The sequence below is a fragment of the Penicillium griseofulvum genome (genome assembly GCF_001561935.1).
Source record: "Penicillium griseofulvum strain PG3 chromosome Unknown contig_95, whole genome shotgun sequence".
In the NCBI taxonomy this organism is placed as follows: Eukaryota; Fungi; Ascomycota; class Eurotiomycetes; order Eurotiales; family Aspergillaceae; genus Penicillium; species Penicillium griseofulvum.
The window spans coordinates 586,232-611,192 of record NW_024467454.1 but is presented as its reverse complement, the minus strand read 5'-3'; the positions used below and the strand labels follow the sequence as shown (position 1 = coordinate 611,192).

Sequence of the window (24,961 nt, the reverse complement as noted above, 5' to 3'; positions counted from 1 at the left end):
TTCCAAGTTGATCTTATATTTTATTCTCCACATTAAATTCACATTTTAAGTCTTACTTGTCTCGATATAAGAGGCGTTTAATATAACCGGCACATGCAAATTAGTAGGCCAAGACATCCATGGATGAGGCAAACCCAAGTACTCCGCAAAAATTATCCTTGCCCGCTAATTTCCCGACTCATTTTTCGTTTTACTCCGTGTTCTAGGCTTGTGTATTTTCATTTCTTTCTAATAGTACATTCTAATTTAATCTTCTCTATATGCTAGGCCTTATTGTTATGGATCGGTCAAATATCCACTTCTCTATGGTTTGCCTTCGATATCATGTTATTCAGATCTATGTACGATATAGACAACCTAGGAATTATGCTTGCCAAGGGCCTCGTAGCATCCCACGAAGGTCATGAGATATACCTCGAAACCCTTAGTCTCAGATTTTGCTCCCAAATATTTAACAATTGCCTGAAGTAGTTGAGTTTTTTTTCACACGAGAGTTCGACATGCCGATCATGGCCCGTTTTATCCTACGAACACCATTAACTAAAATACAGGCCCTAGCCAACCATGGAAGACTTCAAGATGGTTCCTTCATTTTCTAGACTTATTGGCCAAATTGAGACTAAAATATCGATGACGGAAGAACCCCAAAGAGTATGAAACAGGGCTTGGTCCCCAATGCTCGAGAATATGCCTATCTACGCTAACATATAGCCAATTCCAAATTTTCATTCATTACTGCTCAATGAATCGTCTCGGACTATGGATTAGAGGAGGAAATAGAAACAATGACAAGGAGTACCTGGTATAAATCCAAACAAGTGTAGCGAACTGCCGTGGAACAGTGTACCACAACATCGGGTCCAGTTTATGTAACATTTAATCGCCCAGTTGAGATGAAGTATATAGACTTGCAGCTGTTCGCGTACCAAATGGCTGAATATGCATGCTGACTTGCCTGCTATTGGGCAGATATATGCTGGGACTACCATGCATTTTCCCGGTCCATAAACTCGACAGGACCCGGAGCCCTTGCCGACATTCAACATTCCGACATTTTAACGGTATATCTTGTTTTTTTCTATTTTAACTCAGAAGTCACGCACTAAGAAGGTTATATGAGAGCCTTGAAATTGCGGGGAATTTGCCTGGGGACATCCTTTTATACCACGCTCCAACGTGGTGTGACACCTGGGCATCCTCGAAACTTGTCATCTTCCAGACGCCTTTTGTGTTTCTTTGCTGACTGTAGCTGAAACTTTTCGACCAGAAGTCATCGACTATGCTCACTTTCGAAAGCTCTATTTTAAAAACTGTCTTCAGTTAAGCCTTAGTCTTCTGCTCGGTGTTTTATTTAGACCTACCTACAGGGACTTATATGAGGAAATAACCCTAAATATCTCTAGAATACAAGGCCGGTGGTAAATGAAATGGGGCAATGGGACATATGAATAGATTATTATATCTGTAGCACCTGTATGCTCACACAAAGGGCTACCAGGGCTATTTCTAATTGAGTTGAGGCTTTTTGGTTGTCTGAGAACTTCACATCAATATTTGCTAGCATACGTAAAATCACGTCGGCGCATACATAATCGCATACATAATCGATTATCCAAACTTTTTTCTGATGCCCACCTGGGCAGGTGATTGCCATCTCAATTTGTTGTTAAAGCTCCTTCCCTTTTCTGCTCATTGATCTTAACCCTTCCTCCTCCACCTGTCTCAACCTTCGAACCATACTCATAGGTTGATTACATTCCATCAATTTTCACAATAATTTTCATCTACAGTATCTTTCCTTAGCCTTTTCTCATCGACAGAAAACTGTCAGCCATCATTATGTCTGATCCAACCGAGACTGACGCGGTTGGAGGGTATGTAACCACGGTGACCACAAGCCTGTCCCAAGCTCTGTACTGACACTACTAGAATGACTGAGAATGTCACTGGGGAGTAAGTAGTGTAGCCTGACTCTGTGCTAACTTAGTTGACTCTACTCTTTGAGTCCAGGTCAGACTGATATGCAATAGGATCAAAAACCCCCTCGCCGGAATCCCCCACGGTCAGCTCATGGCTGATGTCACGGCTTATGCTACCGAACATGGCCTCGAGGATATCTTGCCTATCTTGAAGAAAGGCGCTATGGTAGCTCAGACCCCAGCTGGGATTGAAGGAATTTCCGACCTCGATGATGATGACCGTCGTGTTCTTAATGAGGAGCACTCTCGGCGCTGGAAACACCCTTTCGCGTTGTACTACACTATCATTCTGAACTCAATCTCGGCAGCTATTCAAGGCTGGGATCAGACTGGTCAGAAGAATACTACGTCTAAACATTCAGGCACAGTCTTGGCTAATCCTTCTCATAGGTTCAAACGGTGCTAACCTGACCTTCGATGTCCAATTTGGTATTCCAAATAACTCGCCTCACTGCCCTAACCCTGAGACCTGCAAGCGTAACCAGTGGATTGTCGGTTTTATCAATGCGGTCCCATACATTACTATCTGCTTGTTGTGAGTTATATACTTGTTGTACGTTCAAGTACTCTTCTTACTTATATCCCACCCTATAGTGTTGCTTGGCTTTCCGATCCCCTGAACCATATCCTCGGCCGTCGTGGTACAATCTTCATGGCTGCAATCTTCAGTCTCCTAGCCCCCTTGGGATCCGCTTTTACTCAGCACTGGGGTCAGCTCATTGCCTGTCGTGTTCTTCTTGGACTTGGCATGGGTCTCAAGGAAGTCACTGTTCCTGTTTACTCGGCTGGTAGGTTCTTTCGTTACATCCCAATCGATCATGGATATCATACCAATGCTAAACTTCACCCAACAGAAAACGCACCTACCAACATTCGAGGCGGCCTGGTTATGTCATGGCAGCTTTGGACAGCCTTCGGTATCTTCCTTGGCACCTGTGCGAATCTCATTGTGGCCAACACAGGTGACATTGCCTGGCGGCTACAACTAGGCTCTGCATTTATCCCAGCTGTGCCGTTGCTTCTTGGTATCTGGTTTTGTCCCGAGTCTCCACGATGGTTGATGACCAAGAAAAACCACAAGAAAGCCTTTGCGTCTCTTCTCAGACTGCGCAATAGCCCTTTGCAGGCCGCCCGGGATTTGTATCGGATCCATGCCCAGCTGGAGATGGAGAAGCGGTTGATTGCCGAGTCAGGATTCTCCAAGACTGATAACATGTTCGTTCGGTTTGTGGAATTATTCACGGTGCCCCGTCTACGTCGTGCCGTCCAAGCTTCTGGCATTGTGATGATCGCCCAGCAGATGTGCGGAAGTAAGTACAGACCTGAGACAATAGAAGAATTGATCTAATTATATGCTTACTTTCTAGTCAATATTATCTCGTTCTACTCTTCAACTATCTTCCAATTGGCCGGTGCTTCCAACATCGAAGCACTTCTTGCCTCATTTGGTTTCGGACTTATCAATTTCGCGTTTGCCTGGCCCGCCGTCTGGACAATCGATACATTTGGCCGACGAGGTTTGCTGCTGTTCACTTTCCCACAGATGTGCTGGACGCTTCTCGCAGCTGGATTCTGTTTCTGGATTCCGGTAAGCAGTAAGGCGCACATTGGAATGATTGCATTCTTCGTCTACCTCTTTGATGCGTTTTATTCCCCCGGAGAAGGCCCTGTTCCATTCACCTACTCTGCCGAGGTGTTCCCGCTGTCTCACCGTGAAGTTGGAATGGCCTGGGCTGTGGCAACCAACAACTTCTGGGCATCTGTTCTCTCCTTGACGTTCCCGTGGATGCTGCGAGCCTTTACTCCGCAGGGTGCCTTCGGGTTCTATGCCGGCTTGAATCTCGTCGCATTTGCCTTGATATTCTTGTTTATGCCGGAGACCATGCAGCGCTCCCTCGAAGAACTGGACTATGTGTTTGGCGTCCCGACTCGAACCCACGCCAAATACCAGCTTACCAAGGTTCTCCCGTGGTGGATCAAACGGTATGTTTTCATGCGCAAGGATGCGGTCTGCCCGGAACTTTACCAGGTGACCCAAGAATATGTCGCACCTCCTGGTCCAGGCAAGCAGGCGAACGCACAGATGGAACGCCATGCCGAACATGTTTGATGGCCGCTCAAGATTCAACTCGCGATCTACAGAATCGGATCGCTGCTTTTTTCTATTTTCTTATGTGTATGGGATTTCATTCCCTGTGGGTTTCAGAAGAGGAGGTTGGGTCATTTAGGGCTGAACTATGACCGTCTTGGGTCATTTTACCAACAGTACCCCTTAGTTTACCTCAATATCACTCAAACCCCTTCATTTCACATCCACAATTCTATGTAGTATTGCCTTAGCCACAACTAAAAATGTCCTCATATCCTTTCCTCCGCCTCATCGCCAGCAAAACCCCTTGTTCTCGCAAAATATTTAACCTCCACATCCCGTGTTACGTGAAGCCAAACTCCTCTGCTCGCCGTACAGGTATTACAAAGGTGGGCTCCGATAAAGTCGAGATTTCCGTGGCTGCTGTTCCACGCGACGGGGCAGCTAATATTGCAGTGTCACATATCTTCGCAGAGGTGGGGATTACCCTTGATGTGTTTTCCTGCTTTCCGTCTTGTCTATGAAACAAAGTCACCAATTTTATTTAACCCGACAAATTTTAGATCTTCAAAGTCCCAAAATCAAACGTGGAAGTCATTCGCGGGGCGAAATCACGAGAGAAAACATTGTGTGTGGCCGATCTGGAGATCGGAGACGACGGCGAAGAAGCCTATTTGCAGCGCGCGACACAAATATTAAAGGCCGCTGTCAAGACACGAGACACCTAGCGTGAATTTTGGATCTAGAGCTTGTTAATTCCCACTCGCTGGCTCATCATTTTGATACGACTCGATTATTGTTTGATCCCGTGACGCAAAATCCCGTCACTGTTTTTTTTGGAGCTCCGGCCGAACATCAACCGCCGACTTCCACGAACAGTTCGGAAAACCACCCAGCATGACAGGGGATACACAGGGCGACATGGAAATCGACACAAACGTCCCTTTAACGGAACCCGCCAAGCGCAAAGCCCCAGAGCAAAAGCCAAAGACAATTCATTTTACGTCGCGCAATCCACCCTGGACATACCTCAAGCTGAAGCTGTAAGCTATCCGCCTTTCCTCGTTCTTCAACAGGAGATTTTGTTGGGAATCAAGCTAATATCGAAAATCTCAGTGTACTACAGCCAGGAAGTGTCCCACAACCCCTCGATCCCCTCTCCGCACGAACCTACCTCTCCTCCGCATTATCGCAATTCCTCGGCCTGACAGGAACAGCGATTCCGATTGACATTTTGAAAATCGAGAATGCTTCCCCAAGCACGAAGCACAATATTGTGTGGATTCGCGTTCCTCGCGAGGACGCCTCGGCCGTCGTGAGCGCAGTGAGCTCATGGATTGGTGGCGGAACGGCAGGCTCTGCAGATGTTGCATGGAGGGTTTGCGCCAAAGGAAATTTCCTAGGCGCTCTGATTGCTGGCTCTGGGGCCGACCTGTTCGTCCCCTAGACTTGTCGGTTGTACTCCTCAAGGGAGTACTATGGAAAATAATTACCGAGATGTGGCTACGCTATATTTGGCTATTTGTCAAGGGATTGCCCTCGGATCTTGCCGAGACCCATCCGATCGTCGCAAGCCGCGGGTGCTGTCGTGCATACTGCGTGGGACTAGTGGAGTGGCATGGATGTAGCTGTAGGGCTGCAGTAGTGGTCCCCACGATACATGCGACGATGATGCCAGCTCCGAATGGAGCGATATTGACTTGGTTTGATACCGTGAGCCTTAGAATGATTGAGTGCTCGACACTGAGCTTGTGGCTCCGTGGATCGCAATGCACATTGGCCTACATTTGTGGCGGAAGGCATATGGCACTTTTCACACATTCGTGCGCAATCAGAAAGAAAAGGAATCGAATTCGGAGCCAATATCAATCTATGTACGCAACTGCAAGATAAAAGAACTCCCCTTTTTTTTTGTTCGATTCGGAGTCGAAATGACTCAAATGAAACGCCATAACTCACACGCTGTTCAATATACCACAAACAATTTGATGCCGCTTATTTAAATGCACGATTACCTCCCGTCCACTGCCAAGAAGACCTCTTGTACCTCTCCCTGGTTGGCGACGATTTTTTTTTTGTAAGATTAGACCGATGATTCGGTGGTCTTGGGGCGGATATTTTCCACAATTGTAGATGTATCTGACTCCGAAGCCGAGGGACTGACAACCACCTTGGTTCTAAGAGCACCACGAATATCCTCGACGGTCCGATCTTTCCATTCAGGGTAACCCAACTGGCTAAGAGGGAATAGAACGAGGTTTTCAGCGCGCGCCATGAAGTCCTCAACCTTTGGTCGGGGGACGGCAGTCATGATATCCATTTCCACGGCGATTTGTCGGCAGTAGGTATCCAGCGGGAGATCGTTAACGTCGTGACCGAATGGGTTCTCAATTTCACTACCGATTGTAGCCAAGCCGAGGATGATGTAGGCAGCCACTTTGGGTTTGTTAGAATTGCTCGGGTACTTGTGTAAGTGGGGTTCTTACCAATTGATGCTGGGATGGTGATCCAGTCCAAGACGTTGTAGAGCTGGAATGGAAGTACCAGGATGTAGATCCATGAAATCTGGGCAATGGCAATGCTGTATGCGGTAGGCAGGGGGGTGTCCAGGACACGTTCTGTGCCGGTCAAAACCTCATTCAAGGTGGACAACATGGTGACTTTTTCGGGTTAGAGTTGGAACACGTCAACTTCGGGAACTAGAGACTTACTAGCTTGTCCTTGGTGCAGAGTTGAAACCAGAGTACCGTTGGCTACAATTGAGTCGATATATGCGGACAGATGGTTAAGGATCTCCAGGGGCAAATGTCCAAGAGGCTTCTTGGACCGCTTGACGTACTTCCGAGGGTTTGACTCGGCGAAGGAGACGCCGAGGTACTCTCCGGTAGCCTTCCAAATTGATTTAGGAGGAGGGTTGACAACGGCGCGGTCGTGGGCATCTCGGGCAAAAGTGTCGAGGTGTCCAGCCAAGCCAGCCAGATCTTCGTAGGCGATATCGGGTTCGAAGCGGAGCTTGTGCTTGAGGGCGACGGCGAAGGCGAGAATGAGGTTCAACGCAGAGCTATACAGAGCTTATTAGAATATTTCCAAAATTGGACCTGAGGTATCGCGTACAGTTTTCTCAAGATATCTTCTTTTCCCTCTTCGCCTTCTCTCTCGTTGGTATTAATCCAAATTGTACGCGAGAGGTTGCGAGATGTCTGAATGAGCTGGGCCCAGTATTTGCGCCCGTCTGCCCATCTGTAGTGCAAGCCGAGTTAGTGTATTGTTCGAGTCGAAACTGAAAAGACAATATGTATACCTTTCATATGCAGTTGAGCTGCGGAATGACAAAGCCAAACCCACCACGAAACCCAGCACGGTGAGCAGGATGTTGTTGATACCAACTAGTGCGAGTTAGAATGTAAATTCTAAATTCATTGTTCTGTCAGGGACGACTCACGGTTATGGACCTTCCACGAAAAGACAGTAACAGCAGTCGACCAAGTAGCGACAGCCAAAATTGGCATGATCATTTTCGGCATGACACTACCGTGCATACGCATCATGATGGGCCATTTGGAGTGCTTTTCCATGTTTCGGGGGCCATGCTAGACAAAGAATGTGTTAGATTGTCAATTTATTATGCAATTCCATATTCGTATTCTTTTGTTCCTGTTCTATATCACAATGCCATTGACTTACAAAGTATCGATCTAGTTCACTCGAATCCCGTCGATCAAGTTGAAACTGCGAGTCTCTCGAGGTAGCGAGATGTTCTAAGAATGTCGGCCGAGGAGTCACACGTCCAATGGAGTCCTGCTCCTTCTCATGATGATGGTTGGCGTGATGATGATTATGGTTGGCGTGAGAGCGCGAATCGGCGGGAACTGGTGCAGCACCATTGTCCGCTGCTGCTGCTGCTGCCGGAGCATCAGCTGGAGGGGCACTGTGGCCTTCTGTCATGATGAGACGACAAATGTCAAAAAGGAAAGATAAAGGTGATAAAGAAGGTGAATGAATCCGGGACACGGCCGGTTCAAATTTCAATAGATTGAAGAAGAAAGGAAAGATAGAAACGAAAGTAGGATAGTAAACAGTGAAAAACTAGAAGAAAAAACGGAAAAAATAAGGGGAAGCGAATTTGAAACGATGGCGTTCGCTTGACAGGGGCGTTTTATGGAGATCTAGACTGAGGTGGAGCTAACGGACACGTCCGCATGTTTAATTTTAGCCTTCAGGGGAAATTTTAATTGTCTTCTATTGGTTTAGGCGGATTGAATGGAGAATGTCTGAATCATTCGGATCGCGATTGGACTAGGGCTAATACTATAGATCATAGATCCAAGCCCCTAAAGTGTAAAACCGTTTTTGCCAATCCCGGAGAGAAAAAGAAACGTGGGAGATGATCATTTAGTCTGTACGGAGTACTCCATACTTCCAATGTTCTATAATTAAGCTCAAGTAATATTAAATAGTTCGTACCAATGTGGTTTTATATTCACCGTTTATACCGGAGTACGCCGTGCTTTATAGTAGTTCGTATATTAATTGCGTGGGGGCTGACTTGGCACTAATCCAAAAAGAGCCAAAGGATCCGGCTTCGTCTTACACCCCCCTGTCCTTTTTCCCGCTCTTTTACCTTTTCCACGTTGCAAAAATGGAGAAGCCTGTCGAAACCTTGCTCAATTTAGACGAGATTGAAGATGCAGCCACTAAAGTTGTGAGCAAAAAGGCATGGGCCTATTATTATTCGGCATGCGATGACAAGATCAGCAAGCACAAAAACACCGAGGTTTTCCGCTCCATTCAATTAAGGCCAAAAGTCTTTGTCGACTGCACCGAATGTGATTTAAACACTAAATTGTTAGACAATCATGTGTCTATTCCAATTTATGTTTCCCCTGCAGCTATGGCCCGACTAGGGCACCCTTCGGGTGAGGCTGGAATCGCAGAGGCATGTCGTAGCTTCGGTGCTTTGCAGATCATTTCCAATAGTGCATCAATGACACCGGAGCAAATCGTTGCGGGGGCCGCCCCGGGCCAAGCATTTGGCTGGCAATTGTATGTGCAGCACGATCGAACCAAGAGTGAACGAATGCTCGCTCGAATTAATAAATTGAGTGCAATCAAATTTATTACCCTGACATTGGATTCCCCCGTGACCGGGAAAAGAGAGGACGATGAACGCAGCGGCAATGTCATTAGTTCTGAGGCTCCGTACCAGACTGACAAAAATGACACCGGGGAAATAATCCCGGCTGCAGACCCAGTGTTCAAGGGAATGGATCCTGCTCTTTCATGGACAGAGACCCTCGCGTGGTTGGCAAAGCACACCGATCTCCCCGTTGTTCTCAAGGGCATCCAAACGCACGAAGATGCGTATATTGCTACCCTACATACACCCCAGGTGAAAGGAATTATCCTTTCAAACCATGGTGGTCGGTCTCTCGACACGGCTCCTCCTGCTGTCCATACCCTGCTCGAAATTCGGAAATACTGCCCCGAGGTCTTCGACAAGATTGAAGTGTGGGTTGACGGCGGCATCAAGAGGGGAACTGATGTGGTTAAGGCTCTTTGTTTGGGCGCACGCGGTGTTGGAATAGGAAGAGCTGCGCTCTGGGGATTGGGAGCTGGAGGAGTGGACGGGGTAAAGAGAACATTGCAAAGTATGATCACTCAAACTTTGGGTTTTTTTGCGAAGCCATCTACTGACAGAACTTAGTATTGACTAACGAGACCAAAACATGCATGCGACTTCTCGGGGCAAAGAGTGTTGATGAGCTCGGAAAAGAACACGTACGTCTGCATATGTGCCCTGGCTGTTTTGGAACCTTCAATTACAAGTGAACTGACCTATATGCTCCAGATAAATACTCGACTGGTAGAGAAAGAGATTTATGATGGGCCGTCTGGTCTCGAAGCCTGTCGGGCAAACTTCCGATCAAAACTGTAAAAGATCAAGGAATATTTTGAACTGCTGCAGGGGAATATGACCACTGAAATAAAACCCTTTTGTATTGCTATTATGTGGTTGAACCCATCTTTGGGCTCTGTCTCTGCTCTGCAGTCTAGTTGGAACCATGAAACCCCTAGATGGCAAGGCCGCATCTCTGTTCTCAAATATGATGAATACACTACATTGGCTTCTGCTGCGCATTCCGGTAATATTAAGACAGTTAAACTCTTGCTGGACCATGGAGCTGACTGTCCTCGAGGATGATGCAAGTTTCAACAGGGCGGAAACCCTAGATTCAACTGCTCTATGAGAGCTATGCTCTCGGACTTGGACAATAAAGAAAATGTTGCAGAGCTGCCTGGGCTTTACCTATTCTAAGATCTTTTGTACATGTATTTAAATAAGTGAATAGTGTATATTATAAACGTCAGATGTATCTAAATCTAGAACAATAGAGCACTGTCCAAGCTGGAGAATCCTGCGGCTACGCCACCTTCATTCACCTCTTTGCCCTTAGTTCTCAACAGGTACCCACCTTGCTCATTGTGCAAAATCTTCCCAGTATTCTCCCAAAGAATGGTACCGTAGACACCAAGCTCTGAGATGACGTTGCCTCGAAGAACCTCGCCGTCATTCCGCAAGGCAACATTCTGGGCATTGGCTGCAGGATTGATGAGTTCCATAAGCACCCAGCCTCTCCAATCAGATTCTGGCATGGATCGCAAAAAGTCTGGAATATCGGCTTTGTAGACATTGTTGCCACCCCCTTCACGTTGTGGTTTGAGCACATGGTTCAGGGCAGTATCTGGATTGAGCGCTAGATCACGACCTTGACTGTTGACCGACAGGTCATATTGCGGGGCGAAGGTATCTCGGACTCTTTCAACAAGCGCGGCGTCATTGCCTTTCAAGAAGCTTGACAGATGATCTGGCCCTGTCGGCTCTGCTAAAACTTGCTGGACTTTCTTGCAGCCAGACAGCTGATTGAGCACAGTGGGACACTTGATCGCCGCCGAGCGCTCCAGGTGAGTTCGGGCTTGCCAATCACGGGTAGATTTGTACTCATCTGGTGAATAATAAGCCCGAAGGTAAACAGTTGTTACCTCGAAGGTTGAGTCGGGGGAGTGAGGGGGCTGGTATAACAATGGTCGCGAGGGATTTGAGCTGGGAATGGATGTCTGATCCAAAACATCCACGCTAGCCACACGGAAGACTGGAATGTTGTGAATTGTCTTGAGCTGTCTCGAGAGTGCATGCTGATCAAAAACGTTTCGTTCTGTGTCCTGGACCACAAAGAGAACGCAAAGAGGGAGTGCCGGGATGGACTTAGACACCCCGTAGGCCTCATGGGCTGCTGCCAATCCTGCTGCGAGGGTTTCCACTGCGGTGTTCTCTGGTGGAACCTCGGATTGCAGTAGAGGATGGGGCGGATAGTTGATGGATGAACCCGGCGGCGAGGCAAGAAGCTCGGTGTGCATTTGTCGCACAAGAGCTGAAAGTCCCCCAAACGATGACGAGATCGTGTTGAATTCAACTTGCTTTAGAGCCGGGGCACCTGTAGGCAGAACATGGGCCATGTAATCGGACCGGAAGAGGCCCAGTGATAGGTTTTGAACATATCCCTCCTTCTGTACATCTAGATGAACTTTCCATAAGTTTGAGACAAAGTCATCAACTTCAATGAGGCTATGGGCAATAATTAGCAATGAACCGTGTTAGAGCAGATGTGTCCCTACCCTTCCACGATCTTCCCTAGCCATTCTTCATTGCATGTAATCCTAGCATAGAGTTCGTTGTAGATTTTTTGGAGAGCAGTCGCCTCCTCAAAACAATTTCTGGGGAACGGACTGGGGAACAAAGTCACTGGCGCATTTGTAGCCAACACCCCATTTGAATCCGCCCCAGATGGGATCATTGCTGGGGATGGTCGAACAGCAAGACCATTTTGAATGGCCCAGTCTTTCACAAATGTGACAAGAAACTTTTGTTGAGCCGGAGATAGGTTTGGCGGATAGGTTGAATAAATTGGTTCTGCCATATTGCTGAACAAAAATTGATTTACAGAACACTCAACAGACTAAGTTTTGTAGACTCAAAGATTCCATCCTCGAAGCTCCGGGACCTTGGGGATTTGTAATTGGCGGGGCATTTATGGACACCTGAGGCATCAAAGTACACGAGACCGCCTTATCTCCCGCCTTCCTTTTTTGGAGACTAATTGCCTCCTCTTTCCCAAAATAGCTCACCGCCTATACAAACACTGGCACAAAAAAAAGAGCTTCATGCATAATACCGATTGGGAAGGATCTTGGGAAGAGAGTTATGGATGTGGACGTGTTTTATTTTGAATGTTGCCTTTCTTCTCTTTATTCCATTCTTTTATCTCCTCCTGCCCCCCACTCTTTTCTTTCAATCTTCTCGCTCACTTAGCTTTGACATATCCTTCTTAATGCTTCACTGCCATCTCTTTATCTCTCATTGAACTCAGCTTTAACACTTTTGCATTTATTTTGACTCTAAGTTGACCTGGGGGCCTCAAAATGGTGAGTGGAACATACGTCCTGTCTCAAACTTGTCTCTTGCACAGTCGCGTCTTTGAGACAAATGCGTACCTGACACGTTTGAACCGCCCATTAATCCAGTACAGGCCCCCCCAACAAAAATGTCTTTAGCCAAAGACCCCCAGGACTGGACAGTTGACGAGATTGTTACATTTATCTGCCATGACAAGCCTGGGGACTGGTCATACAATTTGGCTTCCCCAGATCTTGTGGCTCTGGAGAGCTCTCTCCGAGAAAACTCCATCTCTGGCTCAAGTTTTCTCGAGATCACAGACGATCATGTCAAAGAACTAGGCGTGAAGGCTATTGCGCAACGCCAGTATATCCTCAAAGCCAGTAAATGGTTACAACGACGATCGACAAAGTTCCAATTAGAGCAGCAGCAGCCTCCCCCCAATGCACATCCCGAGGAACAGCAACTTTCACTAGAATGCCTCGATGATCCTATTAACGCCACCCCACTTCTTGATAATCCTGCCAATAACGCCTCTCTTGATGTTCCCATCAACCCCACTGTCTCTCTAGACATTCCCTCCGACCTCAGCCCTCTTCCTGCTGGCCCTTCACCGGCCAAAACGGGGGAAAAGAGACCTCGCCGGATGGAGCCCACTATTGTGGAACAACCACCCACATCTTCTCCCTTGAAGATAGGTCTAGCTCACGAACTACCTGATCCGACTCCCGCGGTTGGGCAAGAAGATTTCTTTGATTATCTTGCAAAGGCTTATCCCCCGAATGATGCTGATGTCCTCCCATTCTTTGGAGAATCAAGCTCCGAAAGTGAGTACGATACCGATAGTCGCGAGGAAATGGAAGAGGATGAGGGACAACCCCGCCCGGATACTCCCCTGGATACTTCTGAGACCCTGGAAGATGCCGAATTCAATGAAATCGTCGATGAATACATTAGCGCACGGAAAACATATTTTGACGAAATTCGGCTGCCAAAAGAGCTGCCAAAGGGATTTCAAATTTGGATCAACGGTCAGCAGCTCCCGAACATGAAAAATCGAATTTCGACACGGCTCGCCCACCTGGAGAAACGTTGTCAAGACCTCCGTCAAGCACTTGCCGAGGCGCAACATTCATCCCGTTCATCTTTACTTCAAGCATGTGCATGTCTTGACGCCACTGTCGTTGATATTTTCTTGGATAAATGGAAGTTTTCTGTTCTCGAGCAACCTACACCCCCGCCAAAAGTTGCTCGTCCGCCACGAACCCTACGGCCAGCTAAACCCGATGTGAATCTAGACGGCGAAGAGACTTTGAGTTCGGATTCGACTTCTGATGTGGATTCGGATTCGGTGTATGACACCGGAGAAGAGGCGGAAGATGAATCATCAGAGCAATCGGAAGATAGCGACCTTGCAGACTTTATTTCCGATCCCGAAGACGGCGTCGCTGCACGAGATAAAGAAGTCTCACTTCCTCGCGCAGCTGTTCAAGGTGGACCGTTCCGCGACTACTCTTCAGATGAGGACCTCAGCCATCTCTTCTATAAAGAAGAGAATTACGAACCCCCGGTCGCCAAGAGGCGCCGCCTAGAGAGAGATAGCGTCCACCAAGATGATTCAACTTCGCTACTAACGCCGATGACAATTCTACCGTTTGACCGGGACGTGGCGCTGCCCTCGAAGGAGTGCGAAGCCAAGACCCAGATAGAGGAAAATACGTATCCTATTAACCCGATGGGCCGCCAAACACTTGAATCTATGGTTTCGACAAGTGACAATGACAGTGGAACCGATGAGGCTGTGCGTCTTTTTGACGACGTTTCTCATATGGAATGGCCAAGTATGGAGGAGAGTGGAAATCGCCTTCACCTGCTAGCAAAAGCCCTCTTAGCTCTGCCGAAACACCGGGTCAACCAAATTTCAACGCTTCTCGTGGATTATATGCCCTGGGATTATCCAGAATTTACGCGAGACGCGCTGAAAAACATGGAAAAGAGTATACCGGCAATGGCGGGAGTTGATCCTGACGAGAGCCATTGTATCATGTTGATGACCACTATGTTCTTGTCGTGGATTAATGTTACCCGTATCCCTTCCGGCGGCGTACCAGAAAACCAGATCAAGACTGCGCTTGCAGCGATGGAAGAGGACCTTGGTGAAGATCAAATCTCACCATTCTTCGAATCCTTGAATGATCTTGTTAAGGGATACAGAAAATGGCAGGCTTCGCGATCTCATGTCCGGTCTAATGAACAGGAACCCCCCCAGCACCAGTTGCCAAAGCGCAAGAGAATGGCCCCATCGATGACTCTGAATCGGGCTCAAAAAGCTGGCCAGCAACGACAGGCAAGACAAAATGAGGCCAAACGGGCCCTCCGATCCCGAGTTGACTATGAGCACCTACCCGCAAAGCCAGTTTCATTCCGGGATCCTGTTATAGAGATTGATCCATTTATCGGCAGCCAGATTCAGCCACATCAGCTCCATGGGGTTCAGTTTATGTTCCGGGAAATTGTCGAGAACAAACGACCAGAAGGGTGCTTGTTAGCCCATACCATGGGGCTGGGAAAGACCATGCAAGTGTAAGTTCTGGCGATTGTCTGACTTATTGGGGGTCTGTTAACGCCTGCATAGAATCTCACTTCTAATTACTATTTCCACTGCTGGGGCATCGCAGAATCCGGCCATTCGAGCCCAAATCCCCGAAGAATTGCGACAGCTCAAAACGCTGATACTGTGTCCGGCATCACTTATTCAGAATTGGTGCAGGGAATTTGAAATATGGTCCCCCGACGACCACAACCTCGGCAAGGTCCGCCCCATTCTGGCAAAATATTCCAACATGATCCCTGACCGAACTGAAGAGATCCGTGCTTGGAATGACGAGGGTGGTGTACTGATCATCAGTTACGAAATGTTCCGCATTCTCACTGGGAACAATGTGGGCCAGAACGAGGATCCTCAAAAACAATCCATCAATGAATATGTCAAGAGTTTGCTGCTGGAAAGCCCAAATCTTGTTGTGGCTGATGAAGCTCAGGTGTTACGCAATAACACAACTAAGCTTGCTCAGACAACCTGCCGCATCCGCACCCGGAAACGGATTGCTTTGTCCGGGACTCCACTATCTAATGGCCTAAAAGACTATTATTGGATGGTTGAGTGGATTGCTCCCGGATACCTGGGACCCTTTGCTGATTTCAACGATACTTTCATTGTCCCAATCGAAAATGGCTCGCATATTGAGAGTACCAGGGCTGACCGAAGAGAGGCACTTCAGCGCCAGGAGCTTTTCCTTAGGATCATCGACCCAAAGGTACAGCGAGCGGATATGTCTGTACTGGCAAACAAGTTGCCACCTAAATACGAGTTCTCAGTTTACTTCGAGCTGACAGACTTCCAAAAATCTGCGTACAACCTCGTCATTGAAGGTATACCACAAGGCAAGACCGCGAATGTGAGCTCGAAGCTCCTGTCCTGGCTGTCCCCTATTAAGCTCTGCTGCAATCATCCGGCCCTTCTCAAGGAAAACCTGGAAACCCGAGCAACTAAAAGCGTACCTGAAAGACCAAGAAGTCCCAGTGTTGATGATCATGGCCTTAATTCTAGCTTGGACGCGACGAGCGAAGCGGTAACTCTTCCACGGTCGACGGTATCTGAACTGGACGATCTATGCAGCAAAGTTCCTAACTTGCTGGATCCTAGCCTATCCAGCCGAGTGATGATCCTGAATGAAATAATCAACCACGCAATCGCAGTCGGGGATAAGGTCCTAGTATTCTCATCTAGTATTCCAACGTTGCACTATCTGGCGAAATTGATGGATATAACGCAAAGAAAGTATCATCTACTTCATGGCACAGTGGCAACAGTTGATCGTCATGAGATAATTCGCAAATTCAACCATGACAACTCCATTCATGTGTTTTTTGTCTCAACTAAAGCTGGTGGCATCGGTTTGAACATCCACGCAGCTAATCGGGTTGTGATTTTTGATTTCCTATTCAACCCTACCTGTGAAGAGCAAGCGGTCGGACGTGCTCATCGAATTGGACAGACAAAGCCGGTCTTTGTATACCGACTTATTGCTGGCGGAACCATCGAGGAGAAAATGTATGGCAAGACTGTCTTCAAGAGCCAGCTTGCGGGCCGACTGCTTGATGACAAGCATATCGCTCGGATGGGGTCGAAAGCCGAGGATAAATATCTGATCCCCTGGCAAGAGAGTTCCCAGAAAGGTGGTATTGATGAACTTGCATCCGAAAAGGATGCAGGGATGATGGAGAGACTCCGGTCTAAATGCGCTGAGTCAATCCTCAGCATAAAGCTCTGCGGCGACGAGCTTGATCCTGAAGACATGTTGACAGTTGCAGAGCAACAATCTGTGGCAGAGCAGTTGGAACGCCGACGACAACTTCGCTCTGCTTTCCAGTGATCTTGAGTTCGTGTCAAGGAGGCTCTTTTCCCTTTTCTTTCTTTTTCTCTTCTCTTTTTTTATTTTGAGTGATACCCAAATCCGCCAATGGTTACATATATTATGTCTGCATATATGTAATAATCTTGCCAACCGCGTAGCACATCTTCCCTGTGTTGGGCCTCCCCAGTCAACGATAATTCTCAAGTCAACGAAAAATTTCGAAATTAGGTACCCTTTGTATGGACATGTCATACAAAAGGTACAAAGTATTAAAAAAATTAAGAATATCCTTTTCTCAACATACATACATGTAGACAGGGCAACAGGGAGATAGAGAAAAGAAGTAAGATGAAACCATTCTCTTGTCACCTATGTCGACAACTTCGAAGACACAATACCTCTATTGCAAAAGAGCCTCAAGATCTGCAACACGAGTACCTCTATCCTCAGCCTTCTTCTTTGCCGTCTCCCGGAAAGCAGCAAGCATAAGGCTCCTCTTACGTTCCTGGATCGCCAACACCCGCTCCTCAATACTATCCTCCATAACCAGTCTCCAGACCGTCGTCTCCCGCTTCTGCCCAAGCCGATACACCCGATCGACAGCCTGATCTTCAATAGCAGGCGCCCACCAGCTGTCACACAAAATGACCTGATTCGCCGCAACGAGGTTGAGACCAACACTGCACACGCTCAGACTTGCGAGGAGTACGGTACACTCAGGGTCGTTGGAAAATGTGTTGATGGAGATGTCGCGTTTCACAGATTGCATCTTGCCATCTACACGGGCGAACTTAACCCCGCGCTGCTTAAGGTGTGGCTCGATGAGATTCAGAAATGAGGTCCATTGGCTAAAAACCACGGTCTTTGTGCCTGGCGCCTGGCCCTGGGCTGTCAGGATCTTAACTAGGGTTTCGATCTTGCTGCTTGGACTGTCGGGGTCGGCCTCAACGGTGTCTGTGTCTTCACCCAGTTCTACAGCTGGGGAGACGAGTGTGTTGGTTTCGTTGATATCTGCGCGGCAGAGTGGACACTTGTGCTGGCGTTCGATGACCTGCTCGATACAGCCCCGGCAATAGGAGTGGGCGCAGGCGGTTATGACGGGTTGCTCAAGGTTGTCGAGACAGATAGCACACTGTTCTTGGCTTTCGATATGGAGCTGCAGCATTTCTTGTAGAGCACGGACGTTCTCAGGTGTTAGAGGCACGACTTTGTGTTCCTCTAGCATGCCCATGAGTTTGTCAATGCGGTTCTTGCAGAGCGCCCAGTGATTGCAGACTTGACGAAGACGGAGAAGAACCTCAAGGAGGTGAGAGTACTTCGTCTTGCCGTCTTTGTCCTTGAAGTCGAGAAGAGCACCTTGGGCTTCGGTTCTATGATTGTTATTAGTAACTTTATTTGTGTGGGTAGTCACTCGATACATACTGGAAAGCACTGTATTTCTCCTTTTCATGGGCGTTGAACTTGATTCGAATGATACGAGATGTCATCTCGGGCAGCTTCAAATTGATGAAGCTCATGTCCTTCCGACGTCTCAAGCAGATGGTACCCATGAGAGCCTCCAGAAGGAGTCGAGCCTCGGGCTCTCCCGCAGTCAAGGGTCGAATCAAGACACTGTTAAACATCCCCAGGTCTTCCAAGCCACCGGAAAACTTTAGGAAACGGATTTGCGCATACAAGTCCTTGAGAGTGTTGATAATGGGGGTTCCGGTCAAAGTCCAGCGGGAGTCGGCTCGCAAACCACAAGCCGCAAGGGAGGCCTTGGAACTGGGATTGCGGATGATATGGCCTTCGTCAAGTACTACACGACGCCAGTGCAGAGAAAAGATGCCCTTAGCAGGCGTTTGCCTGGCGTTCAGATTGAAATCTAGGGCCAGGGCTCCGTAGCTGGTGATCACAACATCATACTTTGCCAAGTTCGCAGCTTCCTTTTTCCCAGAGCCGTGGTAGATCAAGACGCTTGGGGCAGTTTCTTTGTGGGCATGGTCCTGAATCTGATTTCTCCAGTTGCTCATAACACCAACAGGGGCAATGATCAAAGTGGTCTTAGAGGAGTCTGCAGTGAGAGGCTTTGCATTTGCAAGAATCAAAGAGATGATCTGAATTGTCTTGCCTAATCCCATGTCATCAGCAAGGATGCCACCGCTGGCGAGAGCTGGCTCCGTGGCCGTGACATAATTTGTTGCGACATTGAGGAAGTCATTGCCTTTCCGTTTCCACAACTGCACGATATCGTCGGTTCCCCGTGTGGGAAGGCTTGGTGATTCTTGCTTGATCATCCAAACTAGTCCTTGGCGCTGATACGGAAGTAACTGGGTGGAAAGGCCGGCTGGGGTATCGACCATCGGCATATTGATCAGGTCAGACTCCTTTTGTCCAAAGGTCTCTACAACCTGACCAATATCTCGGGGATTGAAGGTGGAGCTCTGGTTGAGGAGTTCCTCTAAGCTCTCATTTTGCTCGCCATCAAGTCCCGTTGGGGTCGAGAGGTTCGCATACTCCGAGTTCTGGTTGGCTTGCCATTGTGCTGCAGCTTTGCCAAGAGCCATGGCACGAGCTTTCTTTGCTGCCTCCTTCTGCTGTTTCTCAGCTTCCTTCTCTGCCTTGCGTTCCTCGCGTTCTAGCTCGTTGAGTTGGCGAACTGGAAGCTTGTCTTTCTGCATACGTTGCTTCAGATTGGATCGTTTGATAGGATCGCGAGATCCAAACAATTTCAAGTCCATTGGACATGTAAAATCACCAATAGCACCAGTCAATGTGCCTTCAATAATGAGATCGCGACCATCCTTAATGAGTATTAGCAATGTCTAGGAAGCAATATGGTTAAAAATCTTTTACCATATACGCTGCCAGCTTGGCTGCCATCTGTCGTGGAATGTGGCCGATTTGGGCGCCCATGACGTTTTCAACCTTAATAGCATTGCTATCATATTGATTATTGGCATCCCGGTGTATGATGACACGTTCACCTGGGTTGGCACGACCCCTATAGAAGCGTACACCAACGATTTTTGTAGAAATAACACCTATTTGGGGTTATTTAGTATAGTTTCTAGAGAACAGGTAAGGAACCAAGATCATTAATAAGAGCGTACCATAGAGGATGGAGCTTGTTAGAGAGGTTCCATCCACGTCCTGAGATCCTTGAATCACATCGAGCGCTGCTTCGTCATCTTCATCAGCACCAGCTACTTGCGACAGCTGATTCAGTGGAATAAACTCGGCAGACTCGCCAAACCTCTGGCCTGAGCTGGTATCCTGGTCCAACGAAATGTAGTCGACAGTCTCACCAAATCTCTGGCCCGAGCTGGTCGTTTCAGTGTTCAAAGTCGGAGCTGTACGAGTGGATTTTGGGGCACGTCCAGACTGTGCATACAAGACATCTTCGTCAGGATCGACATTAGACTTTCGTTTTCCTGCCATGTTTCTCTAGCTTCATCGAACACAGGCGATGCACGTTTTGGATGAAGATGGGGGTATTGTGGGATGTTGGAGAAGTAGAATTGTACCCAGGGGGTATATGTTTTTTGTCAATAATCTCCTCTCAAATTTAGACTGTCAACGACATAGGGGACCATAAATGGACAGGTAATTATGTAGGAATTGTTCACTTCAGGGCTGTCACATTACGCCATATGCAGGCCAATTGGGTTTAGCGCCAAACGCGTCGAAACACGGTTCCACGTGATAGCACCCAATCACGTGGCAAGAGTCACGTGAGAAGATCCGCTAAGTGGGACGTCTAACATAGGGCAAGCCCCACTTTTTGGCCTTCAAGATCGTTGATAGGGGTGTGAGAACAGCCAAGTTGAGTGTCGAATATATTTATATCTGTTTCAAGCCCTCACACCCCCGGATTTTATCCGCTCTAGAGTTGTTGGGAGGTTTCCACGCATTGGCAGCCATCTTCTCCTATTTCTTTTGTTACAAAAGTCAGCTCTATGGATCAGATTTCCTCGAGCTAGGAAGGAGAGACGAAGAAGGTAAAAGTCGCTGATATTCAATATATGGAAAGCAGGGTATTCAGGGACCGACTATATGCACACCCTTTAGCGTGGTTTTTGGCTAACTGCACACATTTAGTCCTTTTCGGGTATGAGGCTCTTTGGCACAGGGATTATTTGATTGACCAGTGAATAAATCAGCCAACTTTATTCTAGCTATAGTCATTCCCAGGTCATTTGATCAATCTGTAGATGAGGATCGTTAGGAAGAATGTGGCGTCAATATATTACCGAGTACCATGAGTAGGGGATCAAAAGACCATTCGCATCTTAAGCTTGTCTTTCTCGATGATCTCATCTTTCTTCTTCATGAGCTCCTCCATATCCCATGGACAGCTCACGTATCTCCCGCCTAGCCACTCCCTGCGCTCAGCAGCCAGCCATGCAATTGTATCACCAGCTATATCCGGACGATCAGGCAATGCATCCCGCACCGTCCCTGGCAAAATGCCCTCGGTTATCCTTGTTTTGATTGCGCCTGGATTCACACAAAATGTCAACAGACCCTTATCGCCATATTCTAACTGCAAGGACTCGGTCCATCTCAATATCGCGAATTTTGAACTTCGGTAGCTTCCGCCCCCCGATCGAGCGGTCAATGCGCCTGAAGAGGACACATTGATCATTATACATGGGCCGTTGGTGCCAGCACGGGTTGAGAGTTGCATGGGGAGGAATGTGCGCGCCACGTTGAATAGTCCGTGAACGTTGACTTCCCACGTTCGCCAATACACATCTGGGTCTGAATCGAGGATTGGACCGTAAGGTTCCATATGGGCCGCGTTGTTTACGACAATATCAAGGCGCCCACCAAAGCTCTGTGACACTGCGTCATGCATTGCTTGAACGCTGTCTTGCCTTGCGATATCAACCATACAGCTTAGTACTACCGGCTCGGGGCGACCGGCTTGTGCTGCAGCCAACTTCAATTTCGCCACAAGATCGTCTGGCATGGCATAAAGGTCAGCTACAGCTATCGCAGATGCACCTGCACGCGCAAAAGCCGTAGCTGTAGCATATCCTACTCCTTCTTCCCAAGCGGTGCCAGTGACCAGGACATGTTTGCCGGCTAAATCTAACTTTAGTGGCGAAATATAGTCGTAGGTCGTAGAATGATGCGTGGCCGTAAAATAGCCCCCAGAAAGCTCTTTGCTAGACATTGTTGACTTGCTGTAGCACGCGAAGACGGCAGGCTGAGGCCAGACCTTTTTGTGTACGGATGAAAGTTGTGGTAAGATAATAGTTAATTGATCCCAAATGGCTGTTTCCCCTGAGGTTGCGCTTTCGAAAGATGAATGCGGGGCCCGGGGGCAAAGAGGAAATGAGCCCTGCAGCCTGGACAGATGGCTGTTACATAAGAACACGTACATTCGCACCCGGTGGGGCCTCTGTTGACCAGTTAACCTGTTTGGCTCCATCGCTATGATCAGTAAACAGAATATTAGATCCCAAATCAGGTCTTTGTTATGGACAGAGTTCGGCTCCACTCACATCACAAAATAACTTGGGCCTGATCATCGAGCTACTCTCAGAGGGCCATTACTGGAATTGAGAGCCCATTGGGCTTTCCCCCGGGCCCATAGCCCACCAGTGGGCCCAAGGATAGGGCCCAAAGCCCAACCAATTAGTGGGTTGGGTTGGGCTTTGGGCTTTTTTGGGCTTTGCGGAGGTCTATGTTGTACGCAGTCTGGCCCTGCAGCAATCGCAATGCCTTTTGAAACCACTGTCCGGGTCGGGGCGTCCTTAAGAAAATGGCAGCTTATTCTCAAGGTGCCAAAGGTACTTGCAGGTCCATCCCGTTACTAGGGATTGTCGATGTTGGCATGGCTCTTGAGAAGAGTCATGACAAAGCTACTTATGAAGACTCTTGCTTCGAGCGAACTTGGGAACATTTCTCACAAAAGGTGAAGGTGATCATGAGATGAAAACTTCCGGGGTTTTAGAACAGTACCAATTGTGGGAGGGTCCGATTGGCACATCGAAGTTGCAGACCTGGCGACCAGATACCACAAGGCCGCTTATGTGGCAGACTGTTCTCGTCAAAGGTCGTTTGCATAAATCAAGCCTTTTTCAGCCTTTTATTTGCTGTCGACATATAAAACTGACAAGACGGAATGATATCTGAAAAGACCGCTGAAAAGAGATCAGTCTTCTGTTGATTTATTTCCTCGCGAAGATACTTGTGTCTATGGTCGTGGAAGTAAGGGGGTTGTAAAGTGACCTGAAGCATTACATGTGACTAGTCAATTCAAGGCACGTGATAATAATTTCTTTTTTTCTAAACAAACGTCACCGACATCTTCATTATGCATTGCCCAACGTGAACTCAGTCAAATCTTCAATTCATCCCGAAGATTATTCAAGGGTCTTGGTGAAAAGCGCTAACCGAGTCGGTGAATTTTGGCGTCTCCTTAAGTACCTTGTACTACCGAGGCACTACAGTGGCGCTCCCGTGTCCACATGGCTGATCCCCGCTCTTACAAGGATCTGGCCAAGAACTATGAGAGACAATTGGATACCCTGATAGAAGAGGGGACGTTTAAGCCTATTTTCCTATACCATGTTATCTTCCTCCACATTTTGCCTTTGATAGGTCTGGTCATTCCTCGCAGCAGGGGCGGACAATATGTTCGCAGGGGCATTTTTGTTCTCTGTATTGCAATTGCCATCGAGATATTCCAACACCGACGGGCAGTTATTGGAGGAAATGGCTATATGCTTGGCTTGATCACTGCGTGGTGGTTAGTATGGAATGCCACGCTGTTTGTCTTCACAGACCTTGAACATGATTTCAAGCGCATTGAACGGAAATCTGTTGATGTCAAGTCTCAAAATGACACCAAGCTTGAAACTAGTACTGCCAAAGAACAGGACAGCGACCTTTTTGTTTGGCGCTCATATCCTGAAAACTTTTGGCATCGTCTCGAATGGTCCGCTGGACTACTCTTCAATCTGAGAGGGCCAGAATGGAACTGGCGGGCTACCCATCTAGGCCCTCTTCCACGACCAATTCATGCCCAATTGAATTCAGGATTTGTGGGCAAAATCAACGCATGTGAACCCTCCGCATATCCCAGCGGAAAAGACCGCCTGAAGGCTGCGTTTCGGAAGTTCTTCATATCTTACCTGGTGCTGGACACCTTAAAAGTCATCATCCTGATGCCAGATCACTACTTTCAAGGGCTCACTCCAGCACATTCATCGTCACCATTCCCTTTCTTTTACTTCAAAAATATTACATTGCATCCTATTATATCCCACCTCTGCCGTCGTTTTTACAGCGGCATAAGTGTGTATTTTGCGATAGAGTTCGTGACATCACTCAACCCAATCATTTTCATGGGGCTATCTCTCGCATTCCCCAACGGGGCTAAGAACCTAACCGCCGCACCACTGGATGTTCCATGGCTGTATTTCGATTCATTCGGGCCATTCATCATCCCGGTCCTTGACGAGGGGCTAGCGGGCTGCTGGGGTCGTTGGTGGCATCAAATCTTCCGTTACGGATTTGTAGCTTCGGCACGTTGGATCTTATCCATACTTCCAGCCGGCTTAACTTCTCATGTGCAAGTCCGTCGTGTCACTTATGTGGTGGTTGCTTTCGGTCTTAGTGGCTTTGTGCATGCCTGTGGAAGTCATACCCAGATTGCAGATACATCTCCCGTATTCGGGACATTCTTATTCTTCGCTTTGCAGGGTGTTGGAATCATGGCAGAGCGGATTTTCAAGACATCGATCCTCCCTAAAACGTCCTTTGCTGGTGCGCCGAGATGGCTAAGACGAACGGCAAACTTTATCTTTGTGTTTTGTTGGTTGATGGCCTTAGGTGGTCTCGTTGCGGATGACTTTGCGAGGGGCGGCTTATGGCTGATGGAGCCTCTTCCAATTAGTCCTCTTCGTGCGTTGGGATTTGGACTGCCAGGCCAAGGTTGGTGGTGCTGGGATGACCCCTGGTTCCGGTACTGGAGTGATGGTACATACTGGGGAAGTGGCATACGGGTGTTGTAGAATTCATAGATCTA

General features: G+C 47.9%; 9 protein-coding genes across 9 annotated transcripts; 5 read left to right on the top strand and 4 right to left on the bottom strand.

Annotated features, from left to right (window-relative positions):
• Positions 1–1,839: 1,839 nt before the first annotated feature.
• On the top strand, positions 1,840–4,089 carry PGRI_057470 (sugar porter family MFS transporter; the record flags this gene model as incomplete). Its single annotated transcript, XM_040793460.1, has 7 exons — positions 1,840–1,874; positions 1,930–1,953; positions 2,031–2,311; positions 2,370–2,514; positions 2,574–2,767; positions 2,834–3,289; positions 3,347–4,089. 7 exons carry the CDS (start codon positions 1,840–1,842, stop codon positions 4,087–4,089), a joined length of 1,878 nt encoding a protein of 625 aa, XP_040648315.1.
• Positions 4,090–4,965: 876 nt separating this feature from the next.
• PGRI_057460 (uncharacterized protein) lies at positions 4,966–5,515 on the top strand (the record flags this gene model as incomplete). Its single annotated transcript, XM_040793459.1, has 2 exons — positions 4,966–5,111; positions 5,185–5,515. The coding sequence occupies 2 exons, from the start codon at positions 4,966–4,968 to the stop codon at positions 5,513–5,515; spliced, it is 477 nt and encodes a 158-aa protein (XP_040648314.1).
• Positions 5,516–6,151: 636 nt separating this feature from the next.
• PGRI_057450 (bestrophin family protein) lies at positions 6,152–8,013 on the bottom strand (the record flags this gene model as incomplete). The annotated part of the gene is made up of 7 exons (XM_040793458.1): positions 6,152–6,504; positions 6,555–6,728; positions 6,780–7,129; positions 7,183–7,308; positions 7,370–7,454; positions 7,511–7,658; positions 7,753–8,013. 7 exons carry the CDS (start codon positions 8,011–8,013, stop codon positions 6,152–6,154), a joined length of 1,497 nt encoding a protein of 498 aa, XP_040648313.1.
• Positions 8,014–8,707: 694 nt separating this feature from the next.
• PGRI_057440 (Aldolase-type TIM barrel) lies at positions 8,708–10,003 on the top strand (the record flags this gene model as incomplete). Its single annotated transcript, XM_040793457.1, has 3 exons — positions 8,708–9,716; positions 9,773–9,846; positions 9,917–10,003. The coding sequence occupies 3 exons, from the start codon at positions 8,708–8,710 to the stop codon at positions 10,001–10,003; spliced, it is 1,170 nt and encodes a 389-aa protein (XP_040648312.1).
• A 446-nt stretch (positions 10,004–10,449) lies between these two features.
• PGRI_057430 (glutathione synthase) lies at positions 10,450–11,921 on the bottom strand (the record flags this gene model as incomplete). The annotated part of the gene is made up of 2 exons (XM_040793456.1): positions 10,450–11,692; positions 11,743–11,921. The coding sequence occupies 2 exons, from the start codon at positions 11,919–11,921 to the stop codon at positions 10,450–10,452; spliced, it is 1,422 nt and encodes a 473-aa protein (XP_040648311.1).
• A 747-nt stretch (positions 11,922–12,668) lies between these two features.
• Positions 12,669–16,956, top strand: PGRI_057420 (putative SNF2 family helicase/ATPase; the record flags this gene model as incomplete). The annotated part of the gene is made up of 2 exons (XM_040793455.1): positions 12,669–15,103; positions 15,156–16,956. 2 exons carry the CDS (start codon positions 12,669–12,671, stop codon positions 16,954–16,956), a joined length of 4,236 nt encoding a protein of 1,411 aa, XP_040648310.1.
• Positions 16,957–17,338: 382 nt separating this feature from the next.
• PGRI_057410 (Zinc finger, RING-type) lies at positions 17,339–20,358 on the bottom strand (the record flags this gene model as incomplete). Its single annotated transcript, XM_040793454.1, has 4 exons — positions 17,339–18,308; positions 18,361–19,721; positions 19,774–19,961; positions 20,031–20,358. The coding sequence occupies 4 exons, from the start codon at positions 20,356–20,358 to the stop codon at positions 17,339–17,341; spliced, it is 2,847 nt and encodes a 948-aa protein (XP_040648309.1).
• Positions 20,359–21,190: 832 nt separating this feature from the next.
• Positions 21,191–22,099, bottom strand: PGRI_057400 (SDR family NAD(P)-dependent oxidoreductase; the record flags this gene model as incomplete). Its single annotated transcript, XM_040793453.1, has 1 exon — positions 21,191–22,099. One exon carries the CDS (start codon positions 22,097–22,099, stop codon positions 21,191–21,193), a length of 909 nt encoding a protein of 302 aa, XP_040648308.1.
• Positions 22,100–23,399: 1,300 nt separating this feature from the next.
• On the top strand, positions 23,400–24,947 carry PGRI_057390 (wax synthase family protein; the record flags this gene model as incomplete). The annotated part of the gene is made up of 1 exon (XM_040793452.1): positions 23,400–24,947. The coding sequence occupies one exon, from the start codon at positions 23,400–23,402 to the stop codon at positions 24,945–24,947; it is 1,548 nt and encodes a 515-aa protein (XP_040648307.1).
• Between the last annotated feature and the right edge of the window lie 14 nt (positions 24,948–24,961).